The sequence below is a fragment of the Alosa pseudoharengus genome, unplaced genomic scaffold (assembly GCF_046254945.1).
Source record: "Alosa pseudoharengus isolate Yale_2024_CS ecotype anadromous, Long Island Sound unplaced genomic scaffold, YU_APseudo_1.1 YU_APseudo_1.1_scf_5, whole genome shotgun sequence".
In the NCBI taxonomy this organism is placed as follows: domain Eukaryota; kingdom Metazoa; phylum Chordata; class Actinopteri; order Clupeiformes; family Clupeidae; genus Alosa; species Alosa pseudoharengus.
In genome coordinates this window covers 19604357-19626460 of record NW_027468837.1, presented here as the reverse complement: position 1 = coordinate 19626460, position 22104 = coordinate 19604357, and the positions used below count along the sequence as shown (strand labels likewise).

The following is a 22104-nucleotide window of genomic DNA, read 5'->3' as shown; positions in this document are numbered from 1 at the left end:
GTGCTGCGATTGAAGTGTTTTGTTAAGGACAGGGGCTCTTCATGTCTGTACAGGTCGAGGGTGGTGTAGGGGCTTGTTTGAAGGGCAACTGTCATTTTGAAACGGCCCAATGAGAGTAGGCCAGGGTCAGCCCTTGGGAGGTTGTGCGTGTGCACTTTATGCTTTCTTCTGTCACTGGCTGTGTAGCACAGGTCCGAGCATGTGATCAGATGCAGCTCTAGGGAGGGACAGAAGAAGAGGAGTTAGTGGTTGCATCATTTGAACAGGACTCTGCCTGTCCAATTAGGGCACCACCTCATTCCTAGTTGTCTTGGTTATTGCTTGGCTGAAGGAAGTGAGGTCATTCTCAACAATTACCCACAGGGAGAAAGAATTGACTTAGCCTTATCAGATCATGTGTGAAATGAAATTATTATTATTTTTTACATTTTCAGTGAATCAAAACTAGCTGATAAATGGAATGTTTACTGATTACCTGTGTATGATTACCTCCCACACTCTCTGCCAGTATTTTTGTTTTATTGCTGTTTGTGACCTGAGCCAGTATGGGCCTGCGGGGTCAAACACATTAACAACTTAGAGCAGACGCTCATAACACACATGGCTTATGGTGCAGTGATATATTGCACAGTTATGAATTCTTTGGGCACATGCATTGTATGTTATTTATGGTAAAACACTACACTCTCAAAACAAGTAATCTTAATGGGATGTGTGTATTGAGATTTCAAATGTTTAGAATAGAAATATGGTTCAGACTCATTTGGCTTGACTGTTTCAGTCATGTTGCACTTTGCTCTGCTGTGTATTGCTTAAAAGTTTATGTTCACGTGTTATGTTGTTAACGTTGGTATGTTTTATTGCTTTATGGTTATGTTTACGGGTTTATGTTTATCTCCAGCAATCAACCTGATGAGGTCATAATCATTAATTATTGGATTATTTAAGCCACTTTTATTTCCTTTGGTCACACCACCTGATCAGGATTTTGAATCTGGTCCATCCCAGTAGTCAAAAGATGTCAGAGACCATGCAAACCACTCTCAGTGCAGCGTGTCTTTGCCTCATGTTTGTGAGCCATGCATGCCTGTTTCCTGAACTGCTGCCCTGTTTAAATGTAACCAAAGCTACACATGATCCCGGCGGTGGCCATGAATATTGTATTATGAGCTGGGTTGGCCATGCACAGTTGTTGTTTTCTTGCCATGACTTTAGAACAAGCTATTTTTTCTTGAATTTGTTGTTTTGAGGGCTTCTTATGTGGTTCCTGTACAATACATATGAGTGGCAGCTGGTGTGTAATTTTAGCCTGCTGTCATTAATAGTCCTTTTAATCATAAAGCACACAGCGCGCTGCCCCTGAGAGTGTTTCAGATGTATTTTTAATGCCGTATTTTTATCATCTCATTTGAACTTAAAGCATCGACTCATGGCTCAAGTCTTGTCAGTTGCTTTCATGCTGTACTCCTCTGATAGGGATAATTTGGACCATAGTGCTGCTCACTAACGTAACGCTTTGCTCCTCTTGAGGTTCTCTGGCCCAGTTCTACCAGTTACTTTTATACTTTGCCCCTCTAGTAGTTTCATGTTTTCACATGCTGCATGCACATACACATACCATTCATAGGATGCATTCATTATTGAATGTTTATTTATTTCTATAGCCCACTATTAGTGGCAGAATCTGATCGACCAGGTCACTGGACCACTCGTATGAGTGACTTCCCAGATAACAATTTCCTTTGGCCGGATCCGCATAAAAGCCTTTAGATCCGCCTGTAGCGGACATACGGTAACTGACTGTGGGCCAGATCTGCACCTGATAGAGGTTTCAGCTCTGCTAGCAATGCTGTTTTATCACCGGTTTACAGATTTGTCCCAGGTCCGATTTCCGCAACTCAACTGGAAGTTAAAATACAAAATACTGATTTGGCCCAAACCTGGATTACGGATATGAGCCGAAGGACCATTTTTTCACAGCAGATCCAGGTGGTAATGACATTAATTAAGGTGCTGATTCTGCTTTGACTGTCCTTTCCCTACTTCATTGTCAACTGACTGCTAACTGACTGTTTGGACCGGATCAGGTCCATTATGCAGATCCGTGCCGGACGTTGTGGTAGGTGGGGCCCAGTTCCGTCCCAGTGTATCTTTCCTATCTGGGTTATCTGCATGCTTACTGAAAGACATGTTTTGATCTTAAAACTGAAGTAGATGGAAATATAACACATCCACAAACAGACTTTGAAATGGGCAATATAAGTGTAGTATGCAGAGATGTACTCAAAGACATGAGTTGCGTGACTAGTTGCATGTCTATACTTGACATCATTCTGATGTTTTCTCAGATGTTTGCATAGGCAAGTAAAGAAAAATGAAGAAGTTGCTCAGTGAATGGCCTGCACTTTAGCAGTTATGTTTGTGTTGATATTTCCAGATCTGTTCTTAGAAGAGCTTTTGCCAAAGCGGAAAAAAGTTATAGTTTGTGTGCTTTGTCATTGAGTATCTAACCTCCCATCCCATTTAGTTTAAATGTCTCATTCTGGATTGTGAATACCATTTCTGCTACTATGATGATGATGTTTTTTTAAGAGGATAGTTTAAGGTAGATAGATTTCAATAGAGTTTTCTTTCCAATCACTTTATTCAGAGCTTTTTACACATCTATCTATGTGATCTATCTATCTATCTATCTATCTATCTATCTATCTATCTATCTATCTTCATCCATCAGGTTTAATACTTTCCAACCACGAGAAAATAGATGTATGACTTCTTAACTGAATAGTTTGGTACTCATGTGCCTGTGAGACCTCATTGACATGTAAAGCCTGTAATTGCTTTGAAGTCCTGTGATTGAAACACATTTAACTGTACTTGAACCAGTATCCTGATACACTCAGTTCATTGCTAACTGCTGAGGTGTTATGCTATTCTCTATCCTCTCACCCATTCTCACAGATGTCTCAACTAATTGGGCCCTAATTGTAAACTAATTGTTACAGCAAAGGGTTAATTATTGGTGTGGCATTGGTGTGTCAATTAGGATGAAAAAAAGAACTTCATAATTTGAGAATATGATTATTATCTTGTTTCAGTCTGAGGAGATCTTTAATTGTGAAGTATTTGTCCAAGATGCCAACAGTTACATAAATATGTGCTCTATTTTACTGATTACTGATGACTGATTAATGCATTGATTCCTTCACCAAGCCTCTCCTCTGCGTCTTGGCAGAGCACCACCTACTGTTCCGAGACAAAAGCAGCATCTCTCTGCACTCCGAGAGCCGGAGGAAGGCGGATGTGCCTGCAATGACTTAGCTCTTATCCGGAGGCCTGGCCATCGCCTCGGCCAAGTGCTGCCCTGAATATCGACGAAGGCCCTCGGTTACATAAGCAAGCCGAGCAGACGCATCCTGAGTCAGTGGTTTCAGCACCCTCACCCCCACCCCCCACCCTCTACCGTCCCTTTGAAGCGACGACATGTCTGCACAGCACCACCCTGAGTCAACCAGTAATGGCGGTGATAAACTCTCTGATATAAAACGAGCATCGTTTTAATGTGCTGGCACCAGAAACGGCTCATGCAGAGTCACAGGAACACAGAACTAGGATACCAGCTGAGGGTGTTTTGTTTAGTCTTGGCCTGCCCGAAAAAGCCTCTCTCGATTCCTGCCCCTCTGACCAAGATCCCAAGGCACCTTGTGATGCATGCTGGACAAGGCCTATCTAGGGCTTCCCCCCTTTACTCCCCTCCTCTCTCGCTCTTTGTGCACAATATTTATTATTCTCTCTCTCTATCTCTCTCTCTCTATCTCTCTCTCTCTCTCTCCCTCCATGAGAGAGGACACACCCTGGGCAGCCAGTCAACATTTCTCAGCAGCGCTCAGCTGCTTTCCCAGGGTTACGGGCCGCATTTGTTATTGGTGGTGGTGGTGGTGTTGTTTGTTGGTGCTGTGTTTAAGTTCAAGACGAGGGCATCTGCATCTGCCATTCGGGTGGAAAAAAAAGGGAACATAGAAGGGCTGAGAATAAGATTTAAACAGGCTAAACAGGGGAGGGCAGAGGGAGGGAGAGAAAGAAAGACAGGGACAAGGAGAAAGTGAGTTTGGCTGATGTGCTTTCACAAGGGACACTGCTTTTATTCCAGCCAGTATTCTTCTCCAGTGGTCTTTTGGCTGGTTGGCTCTTTGCTGTAATTGGCAGCTGGTGTTACGCTGATACAAAGAACACTTAGTACCCATCTAAGTGCCAGAGCCAACACTGTCCGCTCCACCTGTTAAGCTTACCTGAGGCGAGAAATGTACCTAATGCAAACAGTGGGGCTGTAAAAAGATAAATAGCAGTTCTTGATGGATAGCAATTGTAATTTTGGAATAGAAACTGATTAGAGTCTCTTTCTTCCCTAATGGAGACACTGAGAGGTTTTGCAGAGCACCTCTTCCCTTCCGTTTAAGTGCTCTACTTGTGTGTCTCCAGAGGCTTTATGTGCTCTGGAGATGATGGCCGAGTAGCAGTATTACCAAAGTTAGTGTTACTCTCTCTCTCTCTGTGTGTGTGTGTGTGTGTGTGTGTGTGTGTGTGTGTGTGTGTGTGTGCACTGTGGCATGTATACTGTGCTGTGTGTGTGCCTGTGCCTGGCCATACTGTGTGTGTGTGTGTGTTCATATGTGTGTAAAGATTATGAAGAGAGGTACAGTAGACAGCAGGTGCACTGATATCTCCAGGCAAAGAAACGCTCCCTTTGTCAGAAGTGTGCCTCGTCCCAGCGGCCGCTGACGAGTCCTGTCTTCATATGAGCAGCGGTGCCAGGCTGTAAATCTAGAGTGCTGACTGTCCACCGGGCTCACTCAGCTCTGCCTCGGTCACCCAGCACCGCTGCACCCCTCAGCCCGTCTCGGCCTCGTCTCACACGTGGACGGTGACGCCGAGGTCAAGGTCAAAGACCTCAAGGTGACAGGAGACCAGAGAATGCGACACACCTGTGATCAAAAAGTAGACAACATTCATTTAGTGTTTATGCACCAATAGTCATGGATCTTGTCATATTTATGGTCTATAAGGTTGTTTTGATGTTTATGCACCCATAGTCATAGATCTTGTCGAATGGGCTATAAGGTTGTCAATCAAGACTACAGTAAATAATACAGTGCAGGAAACTCATTTGATTGATTGTGATAATTAGTCAGATAATAACCAATTTTGCAATTGGATGGGAAGAACAGTTGTTTCGTGGACAGGAAAGAATGTCTTATTATGTATCTCTTTGCTAAACCCGTTTGTGGTAGGTGTGGGTATGGCACTAGGACAAGAGCTTGGTATCCTTGATGAACCTCAGTATTGTTGACATATCTGTCAGCCGGTGTAGCTGGAGATGTGTCCTGACAGGTAGGGGTGTGTCCAGGGGCACGAGCAGCAGAAGCAGACAATGTGAGAGTCATGAATGAGCCTCATTGTAAGTTGTCCTCCGGTTTGCAGCCCCTGCTGAGAGTTCTCTTCGTGAAGAGCCTGGTTGTTTTGGTAGTGTGATATCCAGTTGCTGCAGCTGTGAAAATGACACAGGTTTCTTTAGTGTCTCGGTGTTCCAATTTGACTTGAATTGTTTCGCTTTTTTTTTTGCGCTGAGAACGATAATGAAAGTAAGATGTGTATGTTATACATCCCTCTCTTTTTGGCTGGCTGTCTTTTGAGTCCAGTTCCCAAATGCAATTATACACCTTGCAGATGCTTATTTTGGAAGGAGGCCGGCCGCTAGTCTAGACCATGATCTTCTCCCCTGTGCAGGAAAACAACAGCAGAATGGAAATGGAACTGCAGCAGTGTTTCAAGACAGATGGCCCGTGCTAGGCCTCTCTGGCTCTCTTGTAAAACACTATTGGACTTTCAAATGAGGTTTAGTCTGTGATTTCTTTTGGACATAAAAGGTGATGTACTTTCCCTAGACTAACAAAGATATATCATAAATTAAAGATTTATTGAGGATGTTTGTGATATTCTTTGTTTCCCCTCGATCTCTCTCTCTCTCTCTGTCTCTTTCTCTCTCACTCTGTGTGTGTATGTGTGTATGTGTGTATGTGTGTATGTGTGTGTGTTTGTGCAGTTTCACCAGTGATACATTGTCGTGAATATGAACTTCAGTGCAACCCATGGATGTTTTTTTCATGAAGCCAGGCTTGCTGCCATCTGACCACACCTTCTGTTGTCAGAAAAAAAAAAAACAATACTTCACTTTCCTAAATGTCCAAGCCAGTGTCCCCATCTGAAAAATTGTTGTGTATGTGTATTTGTGTGTGTATGTGTCTGTGTGCTGAATCTGCTAGCTCACTTTTCCCTAGAAATGCTACATTCCGTGAAAAAATGGTTTGCTTTGAAAAGCAATGTTCCATGGTATTATCATAATAGGCTTGTCAGTATAGTTGCCTTGAGCAGGGCCTGCTAGAAACTTGTGTTTTTGCTGTTCCTACAATGCTGTGACTACATCTGTGTCAGGTATTCTGATGTGCTCCAGAACCTCACACATTCACAGTGTGCCCTCATGTGGTTGTTTGTTTGTACTACAGCCTACTTCCTACCGCTTTGGTGAAATTGAGATAAAAACACTGTGAAGCAGCCTAAATGAGCACACATGCCACTGTGTGTTCTAAGACAGCTGTTTTATTTGAAATAAAACATCGCAGCGAACACTAAAAATAACATTCCCATACAGGTTGTCATTCCTACAGTGTTCTTCATGAAACGTGTACCGTTCCCAGGAGTCCCTCACCTCGCAAAGCCCCTTCTAACATCCACAGATAACCGACTAGCTGTGTGTGTGCACCCACCCCCTTTCCTCTGACACCCACTGATCCTCACCCTTTCTCTCCTCTCCGTCCTCATCCCCCGCCCGCCCTTGAGGACCTGAGTGGGACTCTCACCGGACGTCCCTGTCTGAGTTCCCCAAAGAGCTCCCTTAAGTGTAGGTAGAAGGACGTCATCGCCACCTCTTCTCTTGGTGTTTGTTTCGCTCACTACTGCATGTGGCTGTTTGATAACATGGCTGGGTTCACTTCACTGTGTAGTCAAGAGCACCAGGGCTATGACAACAGCATGCTTTACATAGGATTCAAAGGCATGGTTCACAAATGTTATCACCTGTACTCTGGTTTGTAAAAAGTTGTATGATTGGCATCAAACCTAACTAATAAATGGTCAAAAACACAAAAAGGATAGCCACACCGGCTCTCTGTCAGACGTCTATGATTGGTCACGGTAGCCTTTTGCTAATCTTCTGCCATGATCAAAAAAAAGTCTCAGTGATGGTCAGCCAAGACCACAGGATGCTCTTATCTACTGTAAGCAGTTAAGCCAAGTGAATCCAACAGTGCATGCACTCTTAAAATGTGTTGTCCCTATCTGGACATAGAGATGTATTGAAAAACAACACACGTTGTGTTATTTTTAACATGTACGTTTTAAGAGTGTACACAGTATAACAAAAACAATGTGTTAGAAATAACACAGACTGTGTTGTCCCTATCAATTACTGTCTATTTTGCAGAGCTGTGTAGATTGCATTACATTAAAAGCCCAGTATGTCATCCTATTGGAATATTAAATCCAAGTCAGATTTCAGTAACATTCCCAAATTTATATCACCCCTATGACAAGATAATTATAAAAAACAAGGCAAATGGAGAGAGAACCATTGGGTGTTATTAAAGTGTTAATAATTACCAACTAGCATTCTTTGCCTACCCTGTAATTACTTTTCAAAATGGTTACCAACATGTCCAAACAATACTTCAGGATTTCTTAACAACTGTCTCTGTATTTATCCGGCGACAGAATGACAAGTAGATTGCATGTTTGGAACTGCCATGTACCACATAATGTCAGTCTTGCATGATCTGTGCTGAAGCTCTTCTAACCATGGCAGGCTACTGAGGCTTGTATACATTTGTTGACATTTGTTTACATCTGCCTTTGTGTTTTTTGTTTACATTTGCCTTTTGTTTACATCTACCTTTGTATGTGTATGTGTGTTTGTGTGTTGCAGGTGTGGTATGAGGACGAGGTGGAGCAGGACGGGACGGATAGTAAGGGCAGCATTGCATTCTGTCTGCAGGTGGAGCACCCGGGCACACGGACCTACTACTTCAGTGCTGACTGCCAGGAGGAACAGGAAGAGTGGGTGAAGGCAATGAGCGACGCAGCCAGCGTTCAGGTCTCTCAAACGCCAAGGTATCACACACACACACACACACACACACACACACACACACACACACACACACACACACACACACACACACACGCACACATACACACACACACACACACACACACACACACACACACACACACACACACACACACACACGCACACACACATACACACACACACGCACACATACACACACACACACACACACACACACACACACACACACACACACACACACGCACGCACACATACACACACACAAACTTGGCCAAATACAGACTTGTATCTAATAACACTCATGCCAACACTAAGGCACCATTTGAATCCATCAGAAAGTCACTGCAATCAGTGAAGTTTAATTACCTTGGAAGTGTTATCTACTAATCTATGTTACATCTATGTTTATTGTATGATCTAAATTTTTTGAATGCTTTTATACCAAATGTTTTGCCTCAATATAAATACTCCATATTTCACATGCATGCAGACATAACAGTTTATATTAAGTATAAACTCACTAAGTACCATTATATATGCCCACTCTAGTTGCTATGAATATGTTTCTTGCTTCCCACACAACTTGCAGACAGTCATCCGCCTGTGTCTCTCTTCACAGCAGGAGCGATTCTGAACTGACCCCATCTGAGGAGCAGAACTACATCCAGTCGCCCAGAGAGCCAGTGCCCGAGACCAATGGGCAGGCCGTAGCCATCCAAAGACTCAGCCCTTCTCCAGCCGGAGCACGGCACCAGATGAACGGTGGACACAACGCAGACCCAACGGCGGAGGCCAGAGCGCCCCCTAACAGGCCCCCGGAGCACGACGTCAGGGCGGCAGGGCCTCACCGGCCTCAGCAGCCCAACGGCTGGGGGAACTACGGGACACCGGGTAGCCCTGCTTACCCACCCCAGGCCCAGCAGCAGCACCAGGAGGGCCAACGGCCGGAGAGCGTGGTCCTGCGACGGAGCATTGCGCCTCGCTCTGCCCCTGAGAAAATGGCCCAGAGGAAGAGCTCCATGACCCAGCTGCAGCAGTGGGTCAACCAGCGGCGTGGCATGGCCACTCAGGAGGACCTGCGCAGGTGAATGGACATATGAAAACCACAGGAGCGCATCACAGATGAGGGGGCTGGGCAGGAATTCGTTGTGGTGCTGCAGTATAGCCATACCAAATGTGCAAAGTGAAATTCCGTTATGTAATTGCTATCTTTTTTATTGTCTAGTGTAGTTGTCAAAGAAAAAAGATTCTCATGAATTAACATTATGTACATTTTTATTATTCATATACTGTATATGTTGCATAGCTAGATAGCATATAATTTTGAGGCAGTGGGAAATGTGTGATAACTAGTTAGTTAGCTAGTTAGTTAGTTAGTTAGTTAGTAACTAGTCTATTGATGTAAGTCGCTCAACGCTGTAAAGCGTCTGCCAAATGAATAAATGTAAATGTAAATGTAGTTAAAGCTCTAAGTCTCCCCATCCTACTGCACTTTACAGCCCGTCCCGGTACTACCCAGGGCAGCGTGCCATGCCCGACTACTACGCTGGGTACGGCGGGCCGCAGTACGTAGAGGAATACCCGCTGTACCCGCCAGGCATACGGCCCGACAGCATCTGCTCGGCCTCAGCTGCGTACGAGCAGCGCTGGACGGCGGAGGAGAAGCGACGGTCCCTGCGCGACGGCGGCGCCATGTTCCGCGAGGCCCAGTGGCATCCCGCAGGCCCACCGCCGGCGGCGGCCTACTACGGCCACGTGGACCCCCTGCACGGCTCCATGCGCCGCCTGTCTATCCAGCCGCGCTCGCGCTCTGTCCCGCGCTCGCCCTCGTCCTCGGTCTCGGGGGGGCCCTACTCGCCGGGGCCCCACCTGTACGCCTCACCCCTCCGCTCGCCCAGCATCCACTTTGGAGGGGGAGGCCCCGGCCGGCACCGGGACGATATCATCTACGCCGACCCCTCGGCTTACGGCCTCCGCCGCTCCATCAGCTCTCCAAAGGTGATGCCCCTCTGCCTGCCCGATGTGACACGTTTTTATCAGTCCTTCACATGACTACAAGATGATACCAATACTACTAGCCTGATAAAAGCATACAGTACCTCAAAAAGTGGCAACAAGTGTATTTTTGCATAGTGATGTTTTAATGTAGTACTTGATGTATTTTAAAGTAGCACTGTGTACTTATTTAGTTACTGTACATGATGCATTGTATGACTGACATGTAATGACTAAGATTGCTCACCAATGTGAAAAACCTCTGTCTTTTACTTCAGTATGACTACCCAGGGGATCGGCAGTCCATCAGTCAAGGAATATACCCGTACAACTATCCAGCGTCACCTGCTCTGCACAATAAAATGGTACGGTACTGCTCGTCTACTTTTATAACATAACTGATGTCGGTGCAAAACACCATATAGATAGCAAAGCACCTAGTGCAGGAGCCGTTAGGCAGCTTTGTGGTATGCCGGCTTCATCTGTTTGTCATCATTCTGCACAAGCTTTGCACTTCATGCTCATCCACTTTCTCCCCCTCCTCCCCCGCCCTCTGTCGCTCTGTCCATCTCTCCGTCTGTCTGCTGTCTGCCGGCTACCCACTCCAGGATGACATTTTAGACCTGCAGCTTCAGCGCAATTTGGAATACCTTGATCAACAGGTAGGAAATGTACCTTCAGCTGTTACGGCTTGGCTTTCTGTACTGAGTGAACTAAAACTGGGTTTAAATCAAGGACGATATGAGGAAGCTTGAAGGAAACTATTTTGGTCATAAACAGTCGTGGGGTATATCTGAGCTTATAAGATATAACTGTATCTATTTTCAGAAAGGGTACACTTATACTGTAAGTGGCCTGTTTTGATTTGATGGCATAAAACTATGTGTAAGTTGAAGGCCATAGGCAGAGATATGTGGGAATGTTATTATATTTAAGTGATAAAGATAAATCACTAGCTGAATTCCATTACCAGTACACAGTGCAATTTGCAACTTCATTTCCAACTGGACAGGATAATCAGGGAACGTGACTGTATAACACAAAAACTAGTAAGCAAATAATTTAGATGAATTAATAGACCACACCATGCAGTAGATACAAAAGTAAGAATCCCTTACATTCAGAAATATGTCCAGATTAATCTTGCTAATTATTCTGAAGTATTTTGAATCATGTCCAGATTAAAGTTTAAATGTCAGCACCACCTGTCATGAAACATCTTCCCCATGTTTGAGCTCTTCCTCCCTTATGTCTCCTGTTTCGTCACGACTGTCTTTGTCTACAGCCACACCAAGATTAAGTATCTGATAGAATGTAGTTAGTGCCATATTGTTTCAGCAATGGCAGCAGTGCATATAAGAATGACAAATGTGTGTGTTCAGGAATGTTTGCCAGAACAAGGAATCATCTTTTTATAGCTGTACTTATATTTGCTGAACGTGCTAGAGACGCCATGGGTGTGGATCCTGTCTACTCAGGAAACACAAAGAACAATAATATACACACACTTGTTGAAGTACACACTGTTAAGGGTTGCTTCAAGGATTGGATGAAGTAGTGTAACAAATAACTTAAAATGTTAGCGTTTGTGAATGACTGGCTGCCATCTCACAAATCATCTGAGATCAAAGTCTCTTATTTGGCAACATGATGCATCATAACGTAGTGTCAAGATAAGCGGATCATGTTTCACTTGGAAAAATAGATTTCTGTTGGGGACTTTTAAACACTAAAATAATTTATATCTCCATGACTGATAAACATACTGTAGTTGTTGAGTGACAGTATGTTTCACCCCAGGTGACAGAAGGAGATCACCTAATCAGCATGGTAACCAGAATGGTTGAGCGTACTTCCTCTCGACCAAAGCTATTCTCACAAGTAAGACGGAGAAGAGTCAAGCAGAGAGTCAGGCTTTGTCCACTACACTGTTCAGAGGAGCATTACTTACTCTTCACTGTCTTAGTCCAGACTCATTCAGGTTGAATGACTCTGAACTAGACTACATTTTCGCTCGAGTAGCCTCAGCCCTAAAAAAAACCTGACCCTCTCTCTGAGTGTTCTCTAGTGATGTGGCATGCTTCAGTAAACGTGGTGGCAGGTTTTTCTTGTGCTTTCATTTGAGGTCAGGGTGTCCTTTTTGTGTTTAGGTTTAATGTTCATTTCATAGTGTGATCCCTGATTCTCCATCTCCTGTTGTTTTGTGTTGTCATGTCTATGTGTTCCGCTATGTTTGTGCTGGTCATTACACAGCTGTCAGTCAATGTTGTTCATGTCATAACTTTTATAATGATGGAAAAGGGGTCTGCAGCTGTAATAAAATATGCTATTTCATTTTGCTTAACTGTATTTACAAAATTTGAATTTTTTTTCTTTGTGTTTTTTTTTTCAATTTTCTTAAGTTATCGGTGTGGTATTGGCTTCATATTCTAAATGTTCTCAGTCTGTTCATTTAAGACACAAGAGATATCACACAGATTGGAGTAAAAATATGTGGTGTGTGTGTGTGTGTGTGTGTGTGTGTGTGTGTGTGTGTGTGTGTGTGTGTGTGTGTATATTCGTGTGTCTGTTTGTATGCGTGTGTGTGCATGTGTGTGTGTTGGTGTGTGTGTGTCTGCGTCTGACTATGTGTGCAGGTGCCTCCATTCCATGATGTCTACAGAGACCTTCATCCTACCCTGAAGCTCAATGAGATGGAGACCAGTGTAAGGCATCTCTACTCAGGCTTTCTATTTATAACTATGCCTTTATTATGCTTGCTGTTGCCTATGTCATTCTCCCTGGTATATTACATTGTATGACTATAAAATGCAAAACACAGGCAATACAATCCCCATTGTATTTGCAGTTGATGCTACAGAGTAAAGTTATGCATAGAGAGATGTTGGGCAGTGTATGTAAAGTTTGTTCTGCCATTTGTGGCACAGATTTGGGGTTTTAACAGACATTCTGTATTTCATGCATGACGCCTAAAATACTTTTTTTATGATATTTATGTATTTATGATAACTGTCACTGCAGAAACTCTTGGGCCGATTGTGTGAACAGCACAGAGTCATGAAAGAACAGGAGACGGTGGTCCACCGGTTGCGGATGGATAAGGTAGAACATCTGTTTTACTGTATCGGCCGTCTAGTGCCAAGATAACGTGCACATCAGAGAAAACCAATGCCTGAGCATTCTGTGTAGTCCGTGTACTATTTGTTGTTTGCACTTCTCAGGATAACCTGGAGGAGGCGCTGGTGGCCACGCACCAGGAGATGGAGATGTACAGGAGTCAGGCGCTCAGCTCAGACAAGTTACAGATGAAGAAGGAGACTCTTCAGAGTCAGCTGATCAACATTCGCGGAGAGCTCTCCCAAGCCTCCAGTGTAAGAACAGGGGGATGAGTTAACTGAGGCCAGGGAACAATAGGAACATATTATTTTATACAAGTAAAAAAGGGATAAAAGCATGAAACAAGGGAGAGCATTAGACCAGAAGACATCAGATGACTGAATGATACAACTGGATTTAAAAAATAGCATTAGGTTGAAAAGGGTGTGGCTTGACTACTGTAGAGATGGGAAGGGGTGAATTAAAGCAACACAGTGTTGTTCTACCTGACAATAAAGGCTTCAAACTCATTTTGATGCAACAATAAGAGTCTGACATGGCCAATGTTTGCCCGGAATGCTTGATATTGCACTATGCAATGTTGTTGATTGGGTAGGATCATGACCCATTTGTTTTTTTTGTGTGTCTTAGTGCTAAATGGCACTGAATATTGATGCCAAGTGGCATAAATATCAATTCTTCCAGGCATAGTGTTGCTTTTAAAGGCTATCAGCAGAAAGTAGGATAGCACCTCACCAAAAGATAATCACAGATGACAGATCACAGAAGTCACAGTAGACATTTGGTATAGTTATTACATTTTTTGTATTTTTGAAATACAAATAACTTTTTGTATTTCAGGTTTGTTGATGTATCAAAAATACATATCCATTGGTGGCCCAGTTTATTTTCTCCATTTTTAATGTTCGTTCGGGCCCCTACCTCTTCCATCAGAAGCTTAGAAGGGATAATAGGTAAGAATTCAAATGACTTGGTTTGGAAATTCATTTGAAATCTCACTCCCTCAGGCATTGACATCCACCAGAGTGGAGTTTGAGGCTTTAGAGGACGAAGTCAACGCCATCCATGGGGACCTCTGGGAGCAGCTCAACGCTGGAGGGCAGGTAAGCAGGAGCAGGATGATTCATAGACACAATTTTGAATGGACTTGGGGTCGTTTTATATTGCTAACTTATTTATAAAGGTAATCGAGTTGACTGTTTGGAAGTCAATTCAAGATTTTTTCAGCAACAGTCTAACACAAGCCCAGAGGCGGTGTTATCAATAATTAACAACCTCTGAATGATGGCTCATGATTAAATAAGTAAGAATTAGAGTTCCTGCCTGGCAGCATTCATAAATTATCTAGTAAGAGACATTTAAAACCCCAGTAGAAATTCTGAGCTGGTTTTGGGTGCCCTTAACATACCAACATGTAACAGATGAAATTCCCTACCTCACATGTGACGGTAAATAAAAAGGGAATAGTACCGTGTTAACTAATCTCTATACAGTAGGCTAACTAGCTAGTTAGCAAACTAGTTTGATGACTTGTTAGCTAAATAGTTGATGTTTTAAAGAAAGTGACATTTTAATATTGCTACAGCTACCCTAAAAGTGTTTTGATGATAAGTTGTTCCTCAAACTTTTAATTGTTCTGCTCTCTTGTTCAAATTATCTTTGACTCAATGCTCTTGTCCTCAGAGTGAACTGGTGCACAGGCACATTCAGAAGGAGTTCTGGAGAGTCCAGGATGTGTTAGAGGGACTGCACAAAAACAACCTCTCTCGTGGAACAGACACTGCTAAGCATAGAGGTAACCACCCGCACATACACATTTACAACAATAAGACATTAAGTGGTCTTGACAGAGTTTCATGATTGCCTGAACAATTCAGAAGAATTTTTAATGTCAGCACTTCCACAAATATGTTAGCTGAGATTAGAATATTTAAATGTGGATGTGTCACTATGACTACTCTGGTGTAAAAAAAAAAAAACAATTTTAATTTACAATGGCTTTAACTTAGCAGAGTATTATGGCCATTTTGAAAAACAATGTTTTTTATTCGAGTGAACATTACCCAGCTCCTCAGATCTAACTAGCATCTATGTCTTTTTTCGCACTTCCACAGTGACTAGTGGGGCATCTGGTTCCTTCAGCACAAATAGTCCAGCCAGTCCCCTGAGCTCTGTTAGCCTGACTAGCCCCCTCAGCCCCTTCTCCCCTGTCTCTGGCTCCCAGGTGTCCCCCACCAAGCAGACAGGCTCAGAGGTAAGCATCTGTGGGCCCCGGCCCTCTCACCTGCACTGAGTGAGAATCCTCATTTGCCTTATCGTCTCTTTCTTTTCTTAGCAGCCTCCAGTAAGGGTTCATATAGCATACTAGCTGTCGTTGAAGGTTGATACTGTATCTCCTATCGATCACATGCCCTCCCTTTGGCACAAGTGGCATGTCAAAATACTCCAATTGCTAGAGTTGGGGCAGTCGTGGCCTACTGGTTAGGGCTTTGGGCCTGTAACCGGAGGGTTGCCGGTTTGATCCCCGACCAATAGGAGCGGCTGAAGTGCCCTTGAGCAAGGCACCTAACCCCTCACTGCTCCGCGAGTGCCGCTGTAGCAAGGCAGCCCACTGCTTCTGTTCACTGTGTGCTCTGTGTGTTCACTAATTCACGGATGGGACAAATGCAGAGACCAAATTCCTTGTATACGCAAGTATACTTGGCCGAGAAACCTGATTTACGATTTACATTGATAGAGACGTTGAAACCAAATAAATGCAATTTGGTCCAGAGTTGCTCAAAATAAACCTGGTCATTTCAGCTGATTTATGTAACACAATTTAACAGCATTTCCTTTGCAGTGGCCTCTGACCAAGAATGATGCTCAAAATGTTTTGCAATTACGTTTGTTTGTGAAAGGGCTTAAAGCCAGACATGCAGGCAGAGACAGTCTTGATTAACTAATTAAGGGACAGCCGCTTGATGATGCCAATTTCTATAATTGAAACCATGTCCCTTTGTGCATAAACCACATTTGAACTTTGTGGCATGCACAAAAATGTACTTTGTAATAGGATTAACTGACTCTTATATCTTGTCAGTGATAGCCCTTCTGATCTGACTGTTGGCAATAGTTACATATCTTTCTGATAGGCATGCACTTTTCAAACTATCATCAACATTCTCCCTTATATGAAGGTACTTTGTATAGTAGATGCTCATTCATCATAGGCACCTTTTCAGACATGTTATTGGAGGCAAATCACCAGAGCTTCATTATTCAAAGCCTGCCATGAACCTCTCTGCATTCCTCACAGCCTGGCTTCTGTTATTCCTCTGATGCATAGGGCTCTTCCTCCTCTTCCTCTACCCCTCTCTGCCTTCCTCCTTTCTCTATCCGTTTCCCCTATCTCCTTCTCTCTCCCTCTCTCTCTCTGTCTATCTGTCTTTTCTTGTTGCTTTAGGACATTGGGCCACCGAGGCCACCCCTCCCTAAGTCCTACCTCCCCTTGGAAACCTCCCCCACTGCCCCACCCTCTGTGCCCCCCTTGCCCTCTTACAGCAGTGCCTGGCACTCTAGCAGCATAGAGGACCCCTACAGGGACGACGACGATGGCTACCACGGAAGAAAGGTACCTCAGACTCCGGGGCAGCCGCTCAGAGAGAGAGAGAGAGAGAGAGAGAGAGAGGGAGAAAGAGAAAGAGAGGGACCCAGGGGAAGCCATTCCCCGACCCCTCTTAAAAGCTGGCACTGACGGACTCGCCCCTTGAACCACCCCAAACACCCCCCTCCATGTCACCATCCCACCCCCCCACCCCCCCCTCATTCTCACTATCTTTCATTTCACCCTCTACCACCTTTTCCACTTCTCCATCACTTCTTGTGACTCACCTCTTTTCAAACATTTCCTTTGGCTGGATTCACAAGCTTGCACATCTGTGGGTTCAAATGGTGGCACACGGCCTGGGCAGGTACAGGACTGTTTAGTCATTAGTTTTCTAAATTCCATTTCAGATGACATTTAGGCTTGAATCTATGGAACTGAAATTAAACTATCTAATTGGGCTCAATCCGAGGTTGTTTATGTGCACAAGGATTTTTTAATTCTAAAAATATCCTATCACAAAGAGCCTTCACAAACAACAAAAATCAGATTCTCTTACTAATAAATCCACCATGACAGACATTCCCTCATCATGAAAAAAGGAAAATGTAAGGAATTAACATATAATAGCCAAGAGTTTCTGCTGCAAACAATGAAGAGGGGCATTGTACTGTACTTCTCTGTCATGTTTCTTGCTCTCCACAAAGTAGCAACATTTAAGCAAATATGATTGAAGTTTGAGTTTCTGGGAAACAAAACCAATATCTATGAACTACTGGTGGAAGTATGCTCCAGTTGGAATGTTTTTTTTAAGCAAAGTGTTTGAGATGTTTGTTGGAAGCTGAAGGAGAAGATTCTGGATTTCTTCTTACTGCTCGAGAACCACCTGGTTCAGTAGCTGCTCAGGTCCAACTGAGAGGGTGGTGATCTGGCTTTGGTTGGATTGGCGCTGTCTAATTGGTCAGAGGAGAAAACTCCCACGGTGAAAAACGAACGCATCTGTTTTCATTTAGTGCCTCCACACTGCTTTCAATTGGCCCATCATTCATAGATGAACGCTATCTGCCCGAAGATGTTATCCTGCCCAGATATGATGTTGTTTATGCTTGCAGCATTACTTTCATATTCTCATATAATGAGTGTGTAATGGTAGCAGTATCTCTGTCAGTGGGAAAGAGAAAACATCTCCATCAGTGTAAGAAAATGAATGCATTGCCTTCCAGTGCCAACCTGACTCACAGATCCTCTCCCTCTTGTATTTGCCATCCTTGATTTGTGTTCTCTGATCTTGTAGTGGTTTATCTGCCAGTGTTTGTTTTGTGTGTATCTGCTTAGCCAAATGTTCAACTTCCTGAATCTGAGCTTCATTCAGGAAGCTACCAGTGGCGGCCTGGAGCAAAGTGCAGTCCAGTTTCATCTTGTTTGTTTGGTGCAAACGTCACCCTCAACACATTTGTGTTTGTAGCTTTGTGTGTGTGTATTTCTAAACTAAACACCAAGGTGGAGCCCTATGCCATAGTGCAGTTTTTGTCCCCCTCTAAAGATACTAAGGTCAGTTCATTTTGTGTTCCAGCAGAGGCACTTATCTGGAGACAAGACCAGCAGTAATGATCAATACTTGGAGCACACCAGTGTAAACAAAGGTGAGACCTTAAAGGAATGCAAGCTGAGAGATATTGAATCCTTGAAGCACATTTTTTACAGAATGACTTTCCTGGTGTTCACTATGGGTACTAGCAGACACATCTCTTAAAAGTACTCTTGACTGCTTTTTCACCAGACTATGGTAATGACGACATGCATTGTTTCACACAGTAGGCATAGTACCTCCACTGGCAAGGTCTCCCGGTGAGGAACAGACCAGGAGTTCTGCTCCCATCCATCGGCGGAATGGAAAGGTGTCCAATGGCCATATCTCCAGGGTGAGGCTCTGTGATGAATGCTTATTGTAGCTTAATTTAAGACGGGTCAAAAGTTAACTGAATTAAGTAACCCCTATCTCTACATGTACATTTATTGATAATTGTACAGTATGTGTCTTATATACTGATTGGATTAGTTGACTTGGAAAGCACAATGAGTAGCCACAGCAGCATCTCATAAAGATATCAGTGATGGGGTGTGTGGCGTCCAGAATCTGCATCCATGGAGGTCTCTCCGGTCACTCTAAGTGGGTTCTGCCTCATTCCGCAGGAGCGACCCAAGAGTGCCGTGTTCCCTGCGGAGGTAAAGTCCAAGATGAGTGTGGAGGAGCAGAACGAGCGCATCAGACGGAACCTCAGCAGCTCGGTCAGGGACAAGAGGCGCAGTCTGAACCTGTCTGGCTCCCAGTTAGACGGCTCCAAACCCAGCTACAGGGTGGTGAGTCTGGAAAATAAATGCATGATGATTTTCTCAGGAAAAAAGAGCACAATGCTGTATCACGACTTAAGCCATGCCCCTTTGGCTGTCTTGTGATAATTTATTTGATATCAGCCTGATATGGTTTATTCCATTCTTAAAATAATGGAACAAACTGCCATCAATTCATGACCTCAGTCTTAAGTAAGAATACAGCAAAGGCTACAGGACATCACACAGATCTGTAATAGAGTTCAGGTGATCTGACTACTAGTGATTCAGAGCCTTGTCCCTGCTGCTTGTTGTAAAGTTGTGATCATGTAATGTGCTGGAATTGTGGATCACATGGGAGGGTGGATGCAAAATAATGCAGATTATAACACAGAGGGCAGTAGGACGTTGGGGGAGAGACAGGAAATTTGATGAAAACAAAGATTGTGAAGATACCGTGTAACAAGTCATGTGCACTTCCTTAGCAATAGAGTTTTGGTAAAAAAGGTTAAGTTGATTGCATGTCATGTGTTTCTGAGATTCAAGTATTGGTTGTGGATGCCTGAAAAGGGCCCAAAACGAATCAGAAACCAAAGGGACACTTGTTTTTGAATGGTTCACCTATTGCATTATTTTCTTTCAAGGAAAGAATGGGAACTTGCTCCCTCCTTGTTTCTTAAGGGGTTTGACTCTTTCCACGACTTTGGAGTGATAATTGTTGTTGGTGGGCAGGTGAGGAGGAGGTTAACAGCACACGAGGTGGACATCAAAGACTTGGAGGCCGCAGTCCGAGGAGAGGGGGTGGAAACGCCTCGGGAAGAGATTGCACGCCTGCGTCGACTACAGATGGAGCCACAGCACTATGATCTGGACATCAGCAAAGAGGCAAGGATGCCCTTAGCTCTAGCCTCCCAGTGACCCACACATGGGAAGCTGCAAGCTGGAGATTTTAATAGGAAGGTTTCCTTAGATTGACCCTCGATAGTTATATTTAGAGCTCTTTGCCTTAGGGTTTACTCTTGAATTTCCAATGGTGTTTGCTATTATTGTACTTTGTACTTACTACTCAGGTGAGAACTCTTTACTGTAGATGATGTTTTTTTGTTATGTTTTATTTTAAGATCATTTACAACTTTAAAGAGTAGATGAACAGCCTCTGCTTTAAAAGGTATTCTATCACTTAGATGTTTAACTGGTGGTTGCTGAATGCTCTTTTTATCTTTCAGCTGTTAGCACCTGAGAAGATTTTGATCCCTGAGCGGTACTTGGATGCAGAGCCTAGCAAACCTCTAAGTCCTGAGGAGATGCGTGAAAAACAGAAGAAAGTGGAGAGGATCAAGACTCTCATCGCCAAATCAAAGTATGACCAAGGACTTTCTGAAATGCTTTTCATGCAACACTACATCCTAGCCACTCACAAAGTATTAGCACTTGGTCTGCGTCACTCATGTAGCAACTCTGTGTATATTCTACTTCCCTGCAAACATTTTTTATAATGATTTTTTATTGAAGCTGATCAGTTCAGGTAGATCAGTGGTGCATATCCATATAGTATGATCCAATGCATGCCTAATGGGTCAGTTTAAGCTTTAGGTTTCTCAGTCAACTTCATGTTAATGATGTAACATCTGAAAGTGTATAAGTAAGCCATTTCGCAATTTGATCACATTTGGGGTTCAGGTAAGATTATGGTAAGTGTTGACCTTTTGTATAGAGTTTATAAATTAGAACTTGTTGTTGAATGTGTCGTACCTTCTACTGAATATCTAACTCTAGCTGAATCATTAGCGTTGGGTGCTAACAGCCATCTGCGCTCTCTCTCCCAGTCTGCAGAACGTGGTTCCCCAGCTGGACGGGCCAGTTGAGAGCCAGCCCAACCCTGACCAGCAGCTGCAGGAGCAGGAGAAGCGCATCGAGATCTCCTGTGCCCTGGCCGCCGAGGCCTCACGCCGCAGCCGCCTGCTGTCTGGTGAGGAAGCCTCCCGTCCACCAGAGGACCAGCAGAGGCAACTCGCAACCCCCAGTGTCTGACCCCCTCCCCCCGAACCTGAGCCCAGGCCCACTTGCCAGCCCTACCCTGACCAACCCACCCCACTCTTAGCCCCACACCCGCTTCCCTTTCACATTGCTCCAATTGATCACACCTGAACTCACCATCACTGCCTGTGCCCTGTCATCATAGTCAGTCTTGTGACTCCTCTCCCTGATGTCACTCCACTGAGATCCATTTCCCAGTTGCTTAGCCTCTCACTGTCTGTCTCTGTCACTATACCTCATTGAGACCCACGTAACCGTCTTAGTCTTTACTTCCTGTGCAATCCAGACTCCACCCTCACTGTTTCAACCTCACCCCTACTCATTCGAGTGTTGCAGTTCCTCTGTCTGAACTATGTAAATTCCCCTCAAACATCATTCTCTAGATGGGCTAACACTTTACAAGGGCATGGGACTTCAGTGTTGAGGTTGCTGTTTCTGTTAAACCACCTGTAATATAATGGTACAAACCCATGCATGTTTATGCCAACGTTTATTTAATTTCCCTTTGACACAAAGTTCCAGCATGGTTCACATATAAAATAATCAGATATAAAGGACAAAAAGTTTGTTGTGAAAGATAAGAAAAAAAGTTGAAGGAATATTGATATATATTCATATTACCATCAAATCTTAACACTAATGGATTAGCATCAAATATATTTGTGCAACCTCACATCTGAAGTCTGAATGATATTACATAATTTTTTATGCATAGGTTTACATGTACAATAATATACATTTATGTCAAATTGAGTATTATATATATATTTAGTTATATATTTTGGCACGGCTGTACCTATCAAACTATTAGACAAAGCACCTGGGTCATATGCTTTCC

At 43.7% G+C, this 22104-nt stretch overlaps 1 protein-coding gene across 5 annotated transcripts in view; it reads left to right on the top strand.

Moving 5' to 3' along the window:
• The window catches only part of plekha6 (pleckstrin homology domain containing, family A member 6), a 60038-nt gene that overhangs the window by 32719 nt on the left and 5215 nt on the right, over window positions 1-22104 (top strand). For 3 of the 5 annotated variants that reach the window (XM_076268786.1, XM_076268783.1, XM_076268787.1), the window contains 18 exons: window positions 8036-8220; window positions 8820-9284; window positions 9700-10198; window positions 10474-10560; window positions 10804-10857; window positions 11996-12076; window positions 12832-12900; window positions 13217-13297; window positions 13417-13566; window positions 14320-14415; window positions 14996-15107; window positions 15427-15566; window positions 18472-18541; window positions 18714-18820; window positions 19092-19259; window positions 19962-20114; window positions 20456-20589; window positions 21056-21198. In XM_076268786.1, coding sequence (XP_076124901.1) covers window positions 8036-8220; window positions 8820-9284; window positions 9700-10198; window positions 10474-10560; window positions 10804-10857; window positions 11996-12076; window positions 12832-12900; window positions 13217-13297; window positions 13417-13566; window positions 14320-14415; window positions 14996-15107; window positions 15427-15566; window positions 18472-18541; window positions 18714-18820; window positions 19092-19259; window positions 19962-20114; window positions 20456-20589; window positions 21056-21198 — 2794 coding nt within the window. The remainder of the gene's footprint in view (window positions 1-8035; window positions 8221-8819; window positions 9285-9699; window positions 10199-10473; window positions 10561-10803; window positions 10858-11995; window positions 12077-12831; window positions 12901-13216; window positions 13298-13416; window positions 13567-14319; window positions 14416-14995; window positions 15108-15426; window positions 15567-18471; window positions 18542-18713; window positions 18821-19091; window positions 19260-19961; window positions 20115-20455; window positions 20590-21055; window positions 21199-22104) is intronic. The other 2 variants (XM_076268784.1, XM_076268785.1) reach the window with 2 other exon arrangements.